Consider the following 18,394-nt stretch of genomic DNA (forward strand, 5'->3'; position numbering starts at 1 on the left):
AATTAAGAATTAATTATTGCTATTACTGTTATTTTAGTTTATTAATATTACTAATATTAACACGTCCTATCTTTAACATCTTACTGCTGTTCACCACCCTTTTTGCTTCTAAACACTGCATGCTCATCACCACAGCATGGTTCTCTGTTCTCCATCCCTTCAAAAGTATAATTAGACTCATTTTAAATGCTATAGAACACAACAGATGAGAGATGAAATAGGATTTCATTTCACACTGCTCTAATTGCACGCCACATAATTTAACATTGGGCTGACAAAATGTTTTGATGCATGAAAATTCAGTGCTTTCTTTCCCTTTGGAAAGCTTGTAGAACTTTCACCAATTCTCTCTAACTAGCTGTAGAAGAAAGCTCCCACTTCGACAGCCGTGTAAATGTTTTAACCATAGGACTCAATAAAACAGTGAAGTTTTTGAAAAATGACCTTCTCTCCTGAGTAGCCAAAGGGGAGCAGTGCTCTTTCAAGAAGATGAAGAAATTAGCTCAAGTAGACATCCAGGCACTATGTCCCACACATCTAATCATCAAATTGTTTTACTTTCCTTAAGATAAAGTCAAAAGAAATTACATTTTTTTCCAATCTTTACCTTCTACTTGCTGGCCAGTATGACAGCTCTGAACTCTGTGTCTCTAAGAGGACCCCAGGGAATGAAACCCTGTAGCATAACAGTCTGAAAGTCCTAACAAGCCCTCAAAGCCTACAAGGCTTTCTTTTGCAAGGAAAAGTGCAAGTGGTGTGCTGAACTTTGAGTGTACAATAATGCAATGTGTTCTGCCCTGTGGAGAGGAGACAAGCAGATGGGATTTGACAATGCTAAGGCAAGCTGTGCTGTGTGACCTTTGGCTCTCTCAGATTCCTCCTTATCCTCAGAAAACATCCCTTAGAAACAACACAGTTTCCGTACTAGATTGTACCTGTGCATGCACCATGACACATGCTTGCCCTGTTAGCTTTCCAAATCTTCAAAAAGAGTAACTGTAGGGAATATTTTACCTACCTTCGTTGCTTTCCTAACTGGGTGACACAACTATGTGGCCTTGACAAAGCCCTACTGCTTCACATTCAAGAGGAAAATGCACACTTTTTAGAGCTGTTACATTAGACAAGCCCAGGGATGCTGCTCTTCTTTCAGCATTTTAACACAGAATTATATATTAAATATCAAGAGTGTATGATTGCATAAAGTATGAAAATAAAATTGAGAGGCTTAGCATGAGATCTCTAACAAGTGGTTACACAAACATGGTGTCTGAAAAAACAGCCCCTTTCTACCCCTTTTATTTTACTTTTTAGGTAGTGAAAGAAAAAAAAATAGCTTATTTGTTAGAGTAGTCATCTTCAAAGGAAAGATAATTCATCAATTTAATGAAATTAAGACATTTCTCATTTTTATAACTGAGCGTGTATTGAAATCAGAGTAAAATCTCAGCGTGATTCCTGCTTCATAGCAATTCTCTACCATCAGGCCTCTGTTTCATTAGAATGCATCAGTTTCCTCTGATTCTTAGTTATTACGCAACATTTATTTCATTATAGTATCCAAGAGGTGGGGAGGCAGCAGAGAAAAAAAATTCTTTGTGAGCACAAGCCAAACAATTGGTACATTCTATACCTTCCTTATACTATGGACAACAAAACCTCCACTAGCTGGCCAGATCTTAAAAAGCTCCCAGGCATCCAGAAAATGCATGAATTTCACATTTCTGTGTGAGAATTCTTCAATACAAGTTATATGTGCTTACACTTTCTATATACTTCACCTGTTCCTGCACAGTCTTCCCCTTTTGTCTGGCCAAACTTGCTCAAGCCAACAAGCATTTGTAACAAGGGGGTATAGAAGCAGAGAAGCAATGAGAGAAGAAAAAAGAAAGCCTGGAAGAGCATACATGTTGACACCTGTACTGACATCCTGAATTTCTTATCCCATAAAACTTAGTTTTATTAGGAATACAGACTCTGCACAACAAAATAAAACCTTAGGCAAAACTGTGTGGAACAGGATGGAAGTAAAGCAATGACATCAGCCTTTGGAAAATCACTGAATTCCAGGATTCCCAGGCCCAGTGACAGCAACCAAACCCAGGCTGGCACAGACTGTCACAGAGCTCTCTGTCTGAGGGAGGAATGCCTGTCACTACTGAGTTTAACCTTTTTCTTCTACAAAGAATACCACACCAGAACAGCCATCTCATGTGCTCTGGCAATGAGAGGTAACCCATGGCAAGTAAATTACTGCTAAAGTTGCAAGGCAAAGTACCATGCCCGGTAAACTGCTTCTAAGGGAAACTTGCTTCCAGGCCTTGCACTGAAAAAAGGCACAAATAAATCTCAGTCACAGAGACCCAGAGAAATTCAGGAGATTTTACAGGTAAGTTCAAGTGCCTAACTCCTACCTGAAGCTGCCATGATTAAAAACTAACCAAAGGCTAATCATGAAGTGGTGTAATGATGCTAAATCAGGAAAGAAATAATTTTTTTTACAAAAGAAGCAAAAATCCCAACAAATGAATGGAACAACCAAAAAAATACTAATTTGACTGCTTTATGAAAACTCCACCAAATGAAATATTTTAACTGCTGCTTCAAGAGGGTGGCCAGAGGACACATGCCAGGGCAGAAATAGAACTGCAGTCATCCATCCAGCCTCACAGCTCCCTCATTACCAATACCTCATTGCAGCCTCAGAGCTGGCAGTCACAGAGCCTTGCTAGAGCACATACTAATAAACTTCACAAAGGTGATCAACATTTCCAGCTTGCAAAGCACTCTTTCAATTGTTTCCATTCTTCTCTACAAAACTTCCCACCCCAAATCTCAAGTGTGTCCTTGGGCACAGCTTTTGAGAGGAATTGAAGGAAGCCCTGCACTCCCTTGTCTGTCAGACTGCAATCCTACTGCAGGTTGATCCAAAACCCCCATTACTGAACTCCAGCGGCTTGCTCTCTAGGCAGAACCCTCCTAATCTGCTGCAGCTGAACTTCCTCAGCCTATCAAGTAGGAAATCCTTTTATTGCTCTGGCCTATAAGCCTCTTATCTCCTAATTCTGTGAGGCTGAGAAATAGCTGTTCTGCTCATTAATCCTACAATGACAGTCAGAAGGGGATATATACCTTCTCACTCTACTCAAACACAAGGTTTCATCAAGCTCTTTACTATCTACTTAGCTGAGTCCCACTCCACAAGATTTTACAGGAATTGCAGTAGCAGTACAGAAGCTTCTGCACTTTCATGAAATATTCAGAACACTTCTAAAGTTGGAAAGACCCTATTTAATTCCCTGCACTGTAGGTAACAGAAAACTGTTTTAAGAAAAAAGGTTTTCTTTTTTAAGCAAGTGCAATTTTGGCTAAAAGTGCTGTATAAAGACTTTCCTCTACAGTCCATATATACAGCATTGGTTTAAAAAGAAAACTTTCTCAAGCATTTATTACAAACTTGTGTCATCCATGACCTTCAAAGACAGCTCAAAGGGGAAAAAAAAGCCAGTTGAGACCTTGGATTAACTAATATCTTTAATTAGCACCCCCAAGAAATGATGAAGGTTGCTGGTTTTTCCCCTATATAGGGCACACAGCCAAGGAGAAACTATTAAGTTAATTTTTCCATCAGGATTGATAACTTCTATTTCTTTGAATAAAGCAAAAACTGACTACAAACAACTGCTAAACACCACTGCAAATATTCCAGATATGAGAAAGTCCTCATATAACATGTATTATTTAATATTTCACTTTTATGTACCCAATGGACAAACATAGGCCTATCTGTGTCATAGAAGGTCACAAAAAACCTTCTATAAAGTTTTGTTGAGAAAAATGTTAAAGTGGCAAATAGTGTTAAGATCACAGATATCTCACATCAGCTGTACCTTTTATTTTAACTATAAATGTCACACTTCATCATGCAGCTGTCAGCTTCCTTTAATGTACTAAATGCTATCATGTAAGCACAGAATCTGACATGATGTAAGACAACAATTAAAATAAAAAGCAAGTCAGCTTTGACACAATGTCACTTTTCTGTATGCTGCAAATTAAAGGAAAATTGAAACTATACAAGTAAGCTAGTCAAGAAAAAAGTCTGAAAAAGCCTCAAACATCAGTTAATGTTTCCCTCTAATGTTATGTACCATTTTTACACTCAACTTCAAGAAAACATCCATAGCTTTAGCACAGTTAATTACAAATTGACATCAAAAGATGTTAGGAAGAAAGCCTGAAAATTCTAGAGTACCTAGATAGTTCTAGCTGTCAGTTTCATAATGGCCATGGAACTAAGCAATTATTTTTCAATTTCTATCCTCCCCTTTTTCAATTTTTATCCACTCTGTGGGACTGCTGCAGCACAGTAAAATTGCTGATGCTTTTAAAACCAGATGCAAAGCACTTAAATTAAGGCTGAAGAAAATCGTAGTAATGATGGAGCGATTATGAACTTGAAGTAATTAATATTTGAATTGATCATATATTAAAAATTTGATTTCACTTCACTGTATTTGATGCACAACACTAAAAAGTGTCTGGAATGTTGAAAAATAATTTTGGAGAAAATGAGAAACACGTACACCTGAAAGGCATAATGTTAATAATTAGATTTCCTTCTTTTCAGTGTTTTTTCTTCATTTACATCAACTTTAAACCTATATTTAATACATCAGCACCATAAAAACTGTGACCCAAGGGAAAGCGAGTGCTATCTGTCACAAATACAGAAATGTCACACACCTAATATTTGCTCTGGCCATACCATGACACATTTAAAACCTCTGCGGCCCAGGGAAGAAAGAGTCACAACAGAGTCTGTTCACAGGCAGGGAAAAGGGAGTCAAGCAAAAAGAGGCTAGAGACCTCTCCTGCAAATGGAAGGGCTGATACAGACATTCCAAGAACATTCCTGTAAAAACATTCACTTTAAACATCAAGTTAACACTTTCCCCTTTGTGGAAATAAGAGGAAAGGGAAACATGGGGAATTCTATAATGTTTTACCCCTGAATACCATGTCAGAATTCTTTTCTGCTGATCTATACTCTCCAAAGGATTTCCAGGCCAGTAACCTGCTAGAAAAACATTAAATCTAAGAACATTATAATTTTGACTGGAAAAGTTCTATATACGAGTGCTGCTGCATTTTCCAGTACACTATATTTGATTGAGTATGAAAGCAAACTGCAGAAAAATTAAGAACTAAAAAACCCATAAGGTAGATGAAAAAAGATACAAAAAGACACACAATTAAAAATACATAAGTGAAGTAATACAAAAATAACTTCAAACCTGTTTCTGAATAAAACAAATTCAGAGACAGCTGTCTCTGAATAAAACAAATCCATGAGTAGAATCTGGTCACGGACAGAGCTGCTAGGAATTTGATCTCTAAAGACTACTCTTTAACCAAAAAATTATGAAGTGGCAGCATTTGCACATTTCCAATTGCTGTGTTAGACCTGTGACATTTATGCAGAAGTTGATAACTTTTTAAACACAAAACCTAAACAATATTTCCCGAAAACTGTATTCAGCTACACAAAGACTCCAGTGATCACAACAAATGCACGACTTTAAATTATCTGCTCTAGTTTTATATTGTTTTTCCAGCCCTTGAATGGTTTAATTATTGCTAGAGATATTTATGTACACACAGAGAAGAGGGAAGATCAAGCCCCTGTGAGCATGGACATGGGCAACTGTGAAAGTTCATGCAATTCATTCGTTCTATTCATTGCTATAAATTCTCCTACACCAGCCTGTTGAAGGAATACATCCACAAGGATCTCTACATTACAGGCATTAGGAGAAGCTGATGTCATTCACTTGCACGCCTAGGACTTCAAATGTGAAATGACAGAATAATTAAGGTTTAGAAACAAAATATCCAAAGCTTTTTTCTACTTTTGGCAATTATTTTATTTAAGAATATAAACAGAACAGGCTGAGAAGTGAGACTTAAGCTCCATGTTGAAATGTGATAAAATGAAATATTCTTCATACCTGCACTTCTTAGGTTAGGGTCTAGGTCTGGCATTTCCTTGGATGCCTCTGGACTGACACTGTAGATCGACGCTCCCGCTTCACTGACAATGCTGAAAAATAAAACAGCAAATATGTAAAACAGCACACAGCTGAAAAGCACACACGAAAGTCCTTGCGAGTGACTTAACTGAATATGTAGATTTTTTTTTTAAAGCATCAGGTTTTGAATAAACCGAATGCTTACAAATATTACAAAGGAAAATATCCCCATTTAAGCAAAACCACCCCTCCCCGACCTGCAACATTCATTCTTTATCAATTCTGGCCTTACTATAAACACACACTGTGCAGGATCTCAGTCCCTGTCTCAATCTTTACAAGAGGAAAGAAAATGAATACAAGAAACAAGTGTTACCAGAAGTAAATAAGCAAAATAGCTTCCATAAACAAAATTAAACCTACCCGACAATTTCATTAAAAACACCTACATTCTAAAGTCTAACGTATCACTCGAATCCAAGCCATGAGCAGGCACACACATTGCCTCATGCCAGCTGCCCTAAAACACTCAAAAAGCCCCAGCTTGATACAGATTGAGCCACAGAGCTGCGGCTCCCTTCTCAGCAGCATTCAGTACCGTCTTCTCCCAGCTCTCACTGCCATCGCCAAAGAGAAAGAGATTGCTTGTCTTCAGGAACTTAAACTTCATTTATATACCATACACCTCAAACTCATTCAGTAATGATGATAAACTCAGCAATTCAAATCAAACACATAATGAAAAACCCTTCAAGTGCTCTAGTTCCACTCAAGAGAAAACTGCAATCAAGTATTCACAGACTAAATTTATTTTCAGCTGTGAAATTCTGACACCACTGAATTAACAGTATATTTTTTCAAATAACTTCAACAGAACTGGAATTTCAGGTTGATAATTATGGCATCATACAGCTACTGCACTGGAGATTAATACTATCAGTTTCAGAACTATTTTTACTTTTACTATTCCACTTTTAAAATAACCTCATCTTTGCCATAAGAAGAGAAACCACAGTCCTTAAGAAACAGACCTTTCAGCAAAAAACCATAACTTTGCTTTATATTGTTTAAAATTGGACTATAAATTTTCCTTTTAGGAACATTTATTAGGTCAAATTTTTACATAAAGAAACTGATACCTAGAAACCACTCCCTTAAGAAAAAGCTGGAGAACAGCTCAGAGGTTAAATATATTCCCATTCAATGTTCCAAGCACAGTAACAGTAAATAGTGTAAAATGCAAACAAAAAAGGTAAGAATTTCTTACTGTTTTTTTTACAGATTCCCCTCTTCCCCAGTCAAAACTGGAATTTGGTGGAGTGCTGTACACACAAGTCAGATTTTAAAGGTACTCAAAACTCTAAAGAATAGTAGTACAAACAGACGGGACCTTTCAATAAATACAGAGAATAAAATACTGCTATCTTTAAGATTAATGTAACTCCAGACCCATTCAAATGGAGAAAAAAAATTCCTCAGACCAGGTGAATAGGGCAAGTGAAAATGAAACTATTTCATGATCTTTCAAAAAGATTCAGTATTATGAGCACTCCTTCACTACAAATGACATTCATAAAACATTCCCATCACAGGGCTCAGAAGTAAGATTGTATCACAAAAACCTAACTGCTGAACATAAAGATGTTGACAGAAGACTCATAAAACTGATTTCTCTGATGAACAAGTAATTTAAAGAACAATGCAGCAGAACGTATTTCTTAACCTGTTCACACCTTATAAAGGCAGCATCTGGCAAGCGTTCCCTTTCTGGATATTGCATCCAAAAAACCACACATAAGCACACACTTTGAACAGCTTTTCGCTAATCTCTCTTCAATCTTCGTATTCCAACAGGTCCCAGACCTTAGCTCACATACAATTTTTAAATTTAATACACTGATAAGATAATTAATTGTATATATTATATAGTAATATACAAGTAATAGAATTTTAGATTTTTTTTTTTTTTAATCAGTGTTTTGCAGTCGTTTTTAGAATGCTGTACTATAAACTGTACTACTGAACACAGCCTATTGCTTGATGCTCTCCTGGTATTCTCTGCAGTGAACAAACTGATATGAACTTGATGGAACTTTTAACACACTCAATATTTTACTGTTTCTCATTAATACTACACTGATGATTTGCAGAAGCAGAAGGATTGCACCAACACTGCCATTCTATGGTAATATGTGACTTGTGCCAAATTTTAAGGTAGGCAGTACAAAAACTCCTTGCTAAAATGAGTAGATAAAATTAATGCTCAGGATAGGAGACAAACATTTGAAAAAGAGCATATTTCCTTTCCTCAAAGCAAAAACATTTATATTCTGGGTGAGGAGAAAGAGGAAAGCCAAGTAAAAAATTATCTCAAGAAAGAGAGCAAGATATAAAATGCACTTTCAGAAGCAGCATACACTGGGTACTAGAGATCCACTCTGAGTTGGTTTAGTATACACATGCAGTTATTCTACGAAGTATTTGGTGTAGCAGACAGGGAAAGGGGAGCAAGAATTTCCACTCACATAGAACCTCACACTGCTCTGCCCAGGACAGCAAAACCCAAACGTTAAATAAATCTTTTACCCAGATTAAACACGTAAGAAACCATCTTCTGGTTCATTTAACAACCGCCAACCAAACTTCTACACAACTATTAGTGGCTATCACATGGTTTGATACGGCGACAGGGAGGTGGCTACTAATGTGACAATGGCACACAGAATGCTAAAACATTCAGCTTGGTCAAAATACTAAGATTACAAGCTTTAGGGACTGTCAGCAGATGTTCTGGCTTTTACTTTTTGACTAGACAGAAGACAGTCACTTTGGTTCACTGACATTTCATATGTTTTCCACATTCTCATAATTCTCTTGAAAAGGGGGATGGCTTTATAGACAATTTAAGCTAATTAAATGTTGCTAAATGCTCTACATGTCTTTTAAATAATGCATACATATTTTATGTCAGGGCATGTTAAGAGAAAACCAAACATGCTCAAATGAGTAGGAAACAGAAATTTACTCCAAACTACTGTGGTCCACACTGTTCTTCAATCTCCTCTTCCCATTTCTACAATGGATACAATTCTCAAAAGAGTCATAAAAACCCCAACTTCATAAGAGATGGAGAAATTGTATTAAGATCTTGCGCATGTTCAGAATTTGTTTCTATTTTAACTTTTTAAGTCACTTAGCAGACCAAACCAAAAGAATTGCCCCATAATGAGACCCTCATTACTGTGCAATCCTTAGGAGGAAAGATTCTGACCAAATCGAAACATCTGAAACAGCTTTAGTGAAAAATTAATTTGCTTTTTAAAGTCATTATGTAGTAGGTAAATAAGCACATGATTATGATATGATACAATGAGCTTCTAGGACATGAATGAACAAGTTTCATAAACTTCTCTTTGAATTAACAAAAAAGTAGGTAAGGGATCTGGAACTACACTCCCATACTGCACTTCCCACATCAGCCATCCCACAGGTAAGGGGTTTTTCCTCAGCATTTATATCCAATTTTTAAAAATTAAAAGTGCCCAAATCACAAAGCCAGTACACAATATCACAGTGTATTCTTTTCAATGGTACAAACTGGCTTGTTGCATATGAACTAAGTTTTCCTGTACTGCACCCGTCTCACTCACAGTTGTTAAGACACGTTTTAAGTAGCCGAGGCAACATTAAATGTATTCCACCAGCACCACCTGGTGGGCCCTCAGCTTTATGCTACAGACCACGCCACCTATACTCTAAATACTTTAAGGAGCCTTTTAACATTTACTAAAGCAAGTTGTTTTCTTACTCAGCTTAAATAAGTATTGCCTATTTGATCTGAAAAAATAATTCAGATTTTCCATCTTCTCATTTTTACAGGAAAAAAGCCTTTCTTGTAAATTGTAAAATAAAAAAAATAAGAACACTTAAAACTTACTCTTTTTTTTACATTCAAAGCTATTACATACCTACAAAATGCATAAAGACTACAAGTAACCAGCTAGTTAACAACAGTGGTTTAACTAAATTACAATTTTTAAAACTTGCAGATTTCTCAGGTAGTAAGTTTTCACTGTAAACATTTTCAAATTATATAAAACATCTAATGTATGTATAATAAAGAAAAGATGTATCAGGCTAGACATTTGTGGGTTTAAAGATGAATGCATCTTCCTGACATTTTCAAGAACCTTAGCAATATTTCAGACTCCTATATTACATTGAGGTCAGACTTCTATATTACATTGAGGTTATTTCTCTACAATCAAATGCAACACTGGATTAATAACCTACAGAGAAGCAAAAGGCAATTTTATCCCACTTTACGTAACTTGCTGTCCCTACAACTTCCAACTCCTGATCTACAACTTCCATCCATTAAAATAAAGAGAAGTCTGGTGTTTATTACTTCAAAGAAAATCCTGGTCACTCTAAAAACAAAGGGTATGCCAACCTCAGAATGGGTCAAGATTTTTGTATTTGGCCATAAAGTGATGATCTGCACAAAAACTTCCTTCACAATCATGATTTAATAATTGTGGCTAATTCCTCTAACTGAACTTTTTACATTCTTATTGATAAAAATATTGTTCATAAACTTGCGGCTACAAAAGTCAGAGGTTCCCATGAAGTGCAACAGTAAAAAAAAAGTCAAAGGTTTATTCAATGTTATTTACTAAAATAATTGGGGTTTGAATCACCTAGGACAGAAAAATAAAATGAAATAATATAATGACAAATAAAATGACAAAATATTCTCTAGAAAAGAATGCTGCATTTAGACACTCAGTTGGAATGTATCAAGCTTTAATTATGTTGGCAGATGTTACGATTAAAAACAACTAATAAGGGGCAAGGAAGACTTAATAAAGCACATACTCAAAAGAAGATTGGGCTACTTCATGAATGAGAAATCCATTGGGCCTTACTGGAAACACAGATGTCACAAATAGTTCCTGAACAGCCTAACACCCAAAAGGGTTGAGAGTTACACTACAGAAACAGGATGCCTGCATCTGCTGTTACATGTCTCCCTATATACCCATTTTTGCTGACTAATGAGAACCAGCCAGGGCAGGTTGAAAAAGCTCTTCACAGGAAACAGCAACAACTCCTCATTTGCATTTTCACTTCTTTTGCTCTTTCTGCTCCTGTCAAGCAGGACATTGCACATTGCAGAAGCACCTTGAGCAGCCCTTTGAGCTCCTCACCATGACCCAAGGCAGAGCTACCTGCCCCTCCCAGCAACTCATGTTGGGGCACACGAGTGCTCCACCACCTCTGGTGGTGACTGTGGCCAGCTGGAGCCTGCAGCACAGCACAGCACAGGCTGGGATCTGTGCAGCCACATGTGCTTTGCCACAGCAACAACAGCACACCAGGACTGACAGACCCTGGCTCTGACACAGCTATGACACTGCTTTTTTTCATACGAGAAACAAATTATGGAAGTTCAAGATCAAAAGGTTTTGGTATATACTGATTAATGTATTCATAGAATAAAAAGGTCAAAGAGATTTTAAAAAGCCTGTTCATTCTGATAGCTAAGATTCAGAATATGGTGTTTCCCCATCACCAATAAAGTGGTGGTGCAGCAAAGGAAGATGTTAGGATCATGAAAAAGGATTATACCAGAAAGTCATCATTATTCGATAGAATCAGGGCAAAAAGCATCCAATTAATCTGTGTTTTTAAAATAATATAAATAATTAGTTTTAAATGGGAACAATATTAGAACCCAGGAGATATTTTCATTGCAAAATATATTTAATACTAAAAACACTGTTAGATGAGAAAGGAATGTTTCTCAAACTTCCATTGCTTCACTCAAAACCTTTAGCTACTACATGCCATAAAAGTGTTGCTTATACGACAGTCCATCTTTCAAAATCAGTCAAACTAGACAAAAGCTGTTAAAGCCATCTTTAGCAAAAGGATTAGAAAAAAGCTCACAGTTACTCACAGTTGCAGCTATTCAATTAGATGCAGGAGGGACACCATAAGCCTTAAAGTACAGCTCCTGCTTCAGAGCTCACACACACACAAAAATTTAACCCCACAAAGAGTCTTCAGAGACCACACCAAATGATGAGCAGTGAAACAGACCCCACATAGTTGCTCAGATGCACACTGTAAGTTTCCATAGAAAATACTAGGTGAAATTCTGCTTGCAACTAGCATTTTGAAGTCAGAACAACAAAAAAAAGTCAGTGTTTCTAACCATGTATGAATTTATTTTCTATTTTACAAAGTTTACTAGCAACTATGCCATGCAAAGAAAGGAATTTGGCCTTGACCAACTCAATCCACTTTGTAAAAACGACTACATTATTTCATACCAGAGACTCTGTTTTACAGCAGATTACAACGCAGAATAGCATCACCTCTTTCAGTTACAAGCCCTACATTTGAAACAGCTTGCTGACCCCACAGCAGAGACAATAAACAAGCACCTTATCAAGCAGCTGATGAAGTGACAGAAGTTCTAGGTAATCATCCTTTCATTAGGAATTATTTCTCTCCTGTTCAGCCACAAATGATATTTAGCATCAGTTAAGCTGATGGTTTTCCTGGTAGACAGTATAGAGCTTTAGAACCTACTCAAGTGGAAAGAATTAGGCCTGTTTCAACCCATCTTTAGCAAGATACTCTAATCAGTGTTGGTATTGTTGCTTCAGATCATTAAAAATACTTATCTTAAAGTAACAATCTTACAATTATACTGTGCTCCCCAATTTTTCTATTATGCTTATGCAAAACTAAACTGCCCTACAGAATCAAAGTACAGACTTTCGGATGAAGAACAACATGCAAAATTTGATGGTTTGAAATACCAGATTATAGTCTTTCAATAACAGATAAAATGCAACACTTCCTCATTGTCTGTTCACAAGAAAACTCTAAGAACTACTAAATCAAGAACTAGTTACCATACTAAACTAATAAATCCAACTGTATAGCTCCAGTCTGGAATCCTTTATTCAGCTGTGTATGAACCATGCCCTCAGCACATCCCTGCAAAGGGAAGAATGATCAGATATCTGTCTTCATCTTGTCTGAAAACGATGACATTTTTCAGTAAGAAAAGGGTCCAAATGGCAGGTGTCAAAGAGCTTTAGCTTCACACGTGGTGCTAGGAGGCAGAAAAAACAACAGCAGCGTGTGGCCATGTCAGAGCTGCACAGAAGCTGCCGTACAGGCGCATATCTGAAAAGAGCAAACCTCAGAGCCTGTTAAATCAATCTAGTGCCAGATGCTGTTATCAGAACAAAACTGGTGCTGTGGGCTCATCCCCAGAAGAAATACACGTCCCATGTCTGCAGTGAAAAGTGAAAGACCTAGGGTGGCATGTCTCAAGACTGAAGGTGACAGTCACCTGGGACTGCCCCCACCACTTTCATTGACAGTTTCAGAAAACAAGTGCTGTCATTGCTCATAAAGCAGCTGGAGCTGAAGCTCCTTTCTGCCCTTGCACAGAGCTTTAAAATCTGAGCTTCAGGTCCAAAATCTACTTCCAAGTTAACTATCCAACTAAAAAGCATTCAAGTAATTTTTTTTTACTTAAAACAGTGCAGTACAGTAGGAACTTCAGAGAAAATTTAGCTACTGCTCATCTCCTTGCTGCAGCAATGCCAAGGAAAAAAAATTGTGACAATATGGATGATGTAGAATCAACATTACCTTAATGTAAGAGGACAAGTTTAACTCAAAAGAAGCACATTTTATGTGATTACCGTGCAATTCTAAGCAGTATAAATGAAAAATGGTTGTACTCAAATATGTTCAAAAGTTACCTATGAATCACCAATTACCATTAGAAGAAAGGAAAGTAAAAAAGGCTTTAGGACTGACATAGGAAATGAAAACCCTAGAGACCACTTCTAAAATATAATAGACATAGAAATGGGTATACTCTTTATGAATATACTTTACAATTTCAAGACCAATTGTGACAGTGCTCAGCAGTTTTGCATAACTAAATTATCCCAGTGAATTCAAGGGAAAAAAACTGTACATACAGCATTGAAAAAATGTAGCCCAACACCGACAGGATTTTACCCAACGTGTTTTTACCCAGGAGGGAAGCATAGGGAGACAAAGAAATGCAACAACTTTGGCAGTCAGGCTTCAAAATTAAGAGAAACACTAGGTGATGTAAACACATTTCATACCTTTATAGGCAGTCTTGAACTGAAATCACCTAGAAGCACATTAGAAACATGGAGCAGTCCAAAAAGATGATGATGCTCCCCAAAAAGCCCATGAAAACTGTTCCCTACTGAAGGGCTCAATAAGCAGCCTTTTTTAGCCCCTGTTCCTCACAGTTCTCAAGCACTTGGTGAAGATGACAAGCTTGACTCAACACCATGAAACACAGCAGACCAAAGGAATCTGCAAGTTCCAGAGCAGAAGGCTGTCACCAACACTGTCCTGCCAGCAGCTTCTCAGCTCAGCCAAGCAGAAACCCCTGCAGTGATAGCACATGGCAAAAGCTGATGTTTAACCCAGTCCATTTCCAGCCATGCAAGATCTTACAAGAGGTAAGATCTATCCTGGTTGTTCTTAGAAACAGCAGAGGCAAAGGATAAAACCCTGAAACCCTGAAAGGTAGTTCATGGTCATGTATCATAACTCATGTTGAAGCATCACCAAATATCAAGGTTGTGGGAACAAACAAGACTTTTTAAAAAACAAGATTCCTGCCTCTAAAGAAATACCTAGACCTTACTAGTACCACCTGCATTTGGCACTGTCACTGACAATTTATAAAATAGGGGGAAAATGTCTGACTAAAGCCTATTTAATTTTTAAGCCAAAACATTTCCCTATTGCATGCACTGTCATACCCACATCACCCTTCTGTGGGACACAGGACACTCAAGAAAACAAATGATTCACCAAGGAGAGTCCATCAGATTCTTGAGTATAAAGATCTCTCAACCAATTTATTTGTCAATTAACTTAACAGAGCATTCAGATTTAATAAAATAACATAGCATTAAGAAGCATCACAAGTGAATAGTCAGTCTGAAATTACCTAGAAAGGCTACAAGAACAAGACATTCCAGTGCTATAATGGCTCTTGTGACTCATTTTTATCTCTTAGAACGAGCACACAGATGCAGCAACTGCTGTGGCTAAAACGCAGTCAGTTAATCCAGACCAAAGGCTGGAGCTTGGAGTCACATGAACTCTCAGGGAGACTTTGTCCCCAGAGTGGAGCATAACTGGACAAGACCACAGCATATGGAGGAAAATGCCTCTTGGAGAACAGCACCTCCAGCAACTGTCATTTTCTTTAATGCTCACTCTGGGCCATTGGGAGGCAGCCTGGCCAGTGCTGCTGTGCTGCCTCCACAGCCCTGATTCATGCAAAATTCTGACCTGTAGCTTTGGCCAGAGACAGGCTTTATTCTGTTTCCCCTCTGTGCTTTCCTACAATACCACTGATACTGATCTTGGTACACAATCTCTCCTTGCTAGCCCAACCCTCTCCTCAGAACAGGTCCAGGAGGGAAAGGTAGAGTCAAAAATACCCCTTCTACCCGGGTTGAGCAAGGCAGTGTAGAAAGACTTTGCATACAGGGAAGGAACCACAGATCCTCTGCTGCTGCTTCTCTCTGCTCCCTCCCTCTTAACAGTGAGGTTGTATCCAAAGACTTCATATTAAATATTTTTAACCTACAGACACTTCTTGGCACAGCTTACTGAACTCTGAAGTACCCAGGTTTACCACATAGAGAAACTCAAAGTAAATTAAGAGTTCTGGAATCCGAATAAATGCTGGCAGGAAAAATTCTTGGAGGTATAAAATAAGAAAAAAAGTGTTCTTTCCACATCTTTCTAGCCATGTAGTTTCTTTTTAGTTTACTCTCATTTGGAATTCACCTAAAAACATAAACTGTTTTGGTTTAGAGAAGATGCATTCACCCAATGAGCTTATTTTCCAGCTCAACATATTCACAACAAATGCTACATAAAGTAAAAGGGCTTCATGCAGACCCAATCAAAATTATATGCTTCTACTTTTCAAAAATCACTTCTACAAATTAAATCATGAGAGTACACTTGCTATTTCTGAAGTACTCATTTGCTGGGGTTTTCTTCTTTTTTCTTTTTTTTTTTTTTTTAATAGGACAATACAGTTCCTTTGACATTTTTCTGTGATCTAGTTTATAACTATTCAAAGCTGTCAATTATCAGGAAGTGTTCCATTCTGTCCATCAGGGAAAATATTTTTCTTCATGGAAAAAAAGGTTGTAAAACTGAGGTACTAGTTTAGTCTTTCCAGCAAAATCTATTAATCCCTATGAAGGAACTACAGCATTACAGTATAAAAAGGATAATAGCAACAGATAGGGGAAAAAATCAAACAAGAAAGTTAAGAAAAAGAGTAGGTTACTCATTCCTCAGAAAAAGGTAACATTTTTCATGTGAAACTAAAACAACCCCCCAAAAAATCAACCGAAGCTTACTTTACCTTAACAAGCACTTGTAATAGCTCAGTTACTTTTCTGAGACAGATTTAAAGGCAGGAAGATGTACTTAAATGTCTGTAGAGCAACAAAAGCAGATTGAGTGCCTTATTAAATTACCCATTCTTCTCTTTTTAGGCCTCTGTGGCTTGTCCATGACTTCTCTGGTCTCCTCATTGTCATAGTTTTAAATATTATTATTTTACTTCTCTCATATGTAACTGCTGGGCATTTACAGTAAGAGATCTGAATAAAATACCTCCAAATCAAAGTGAGCTGAACATTAGGTATATTGTATTTTTATCCTTTAACAATTTACAACAGTGGACACCCTCTCGTTCATTTTGTTTTACAAACAGAAGTATGTATCAACCTCTGAAAAAAAACTCACAAATAAAAGTAATGACCAAATCTCCATAAACTTGAAATACATTAATGAATTGCATGTTTTTACAGACAACAAATTTCTTTTGTAAGATTGAAACCAAAAGGGAGAAAAAAGGCAAAAATAGGTATCTGGGATTACTGAAATAAAAGTTCAGCTATGTAGTGCTATATTTGTTTTCCCCCTTCTCGTAAGAGGGAATAATTTGTTCCCTTAGGTTGTGACAGATCCACACAGGAGACATTCCATGAGTAATATCACTAGAACTGGCATAAACATATGCTAAAAGACCACTTCATTTAAAAGACATTTTTCATTCAGTTACAAACACTTTAAAAAAATCTGGACAGAAATTTATCATGCTTTAATTCTAACTAATTACTTATAGATTTGAAAAGAAAATCCCAACTAGAGTGTTTTTGTTTTCTTAGTTATCCAAACAGGTAAGCACAGGACAAGACAGCATTCTAGTTTTTAAGAGATCCTTACACCTAAATCACAAAAATGCATCTTCTTTTATATCCTACTTTTTACACCACAATTTCCAAATTATTCTCCAGCCATAGATATGCTATACAGCACTTAAATAATCAACTACAATTCTAGCAATATAATTCCTTACAACAGTGTGAAGGTGCATTATCACATCTGTACATCTAATTACTCATGAGCCCAACAATACATATTTTGCAGGAGAACATCTTGGAATATGCTTTTTTTTTTAACCTTATTACCCCTTTTTTCATTCCCAACCTACTTTATAATGGGTAAGTCTCTTTGAAACATTTGAGAAGCTACAGGTCAGTTACATGATTTTTAACAAAGGCACTAACAAAACTAAAATGGGCAATTCATCCTTTTCAAATATAACTATGTTGTTTTCTCTCAGAGACACCAAAGTTTGCACCAGGAAGCTCATAATCAGTTATTCCACCCTGCCATATGGGCAATGAGCATCAATCTGCATCTACTTCTCAGGATTGCTCACTATTCCGATGCCTAGATCCTGCAAGATCCTAGACAAGCACCATTGAAGAGTGAGGATGGAATGATTCTTTCAGCTTTTGGAAACTGCGGAATGCCTCAGAATCACAATGGCTGAATCACAGTCACAATCACCTGTGGAGACTGACTGGTCCAACACTCTCACTCAAAGCAGGGAGAATCAAAGCAACTTTCTCAGGGCTGTGTCCAGTCAGGATTCAAATATTTCCATGACCACAAACTCTAAAACCTAGTACATATTAACAAGAACATTTGGATCCTCTGTAGCTAAGGTGTGATGTTTTGATAGTATTAAGCTGAGGTTCCAAGTTTTTTTAATGGCAGGTTAAAAATTTAGCACCAAATATGCACTTAAGAAAAGCACATACTTGCTGTGGAACAGTGGGGCATAAATAAATGGAGATTTTAAGATTCAAAACTCTGTTTTCAAAAACAGTGCTGCACTGAGAACTCACTAAAGAATCACAGCTTTCTCAAATGCTGTAAGCAAAAAGAAA

The 18,394-nt window shown here is 37.1% G+C and overlaps 1 protein-coding gene across 1 annotated transcript in view; it reads right to left on the bottom strand.

The window, feature by feature from the left end:
- Positions 1-18,394, bottom strand: part of SRBD1 (S1 RNA binding domain 1) — a 118,922-nt gene that overhangs the window by 57,025 nt on the left and 43,503 nt on the right. The window contains exon 15 of the mRNA XM_058020325.1: positions 6,012-6,103. Within this exon, the coding sequence (XP_057876308.1) occupies positions 6,012-6,103 (92 nt within the window). The remainder of the gene's footprint in view (positions 1-6,011; positions 6,104-18,394) is intronic.

Source organism: Melospiza georgiana, chromosome 3, assembly GCF_028018845.1.
Source record: "Melospiza georgiana isolate bMelGeo1 chromosome 3, bMelGeo1.pri, whole genome shotgun sequence".
NCBI classification, from domain to species: Eukaryota; Metazoa; Chordata; class Aves; order Passeriformes; family Passerellidae; genus Melospiza; species Melospiza georgiana.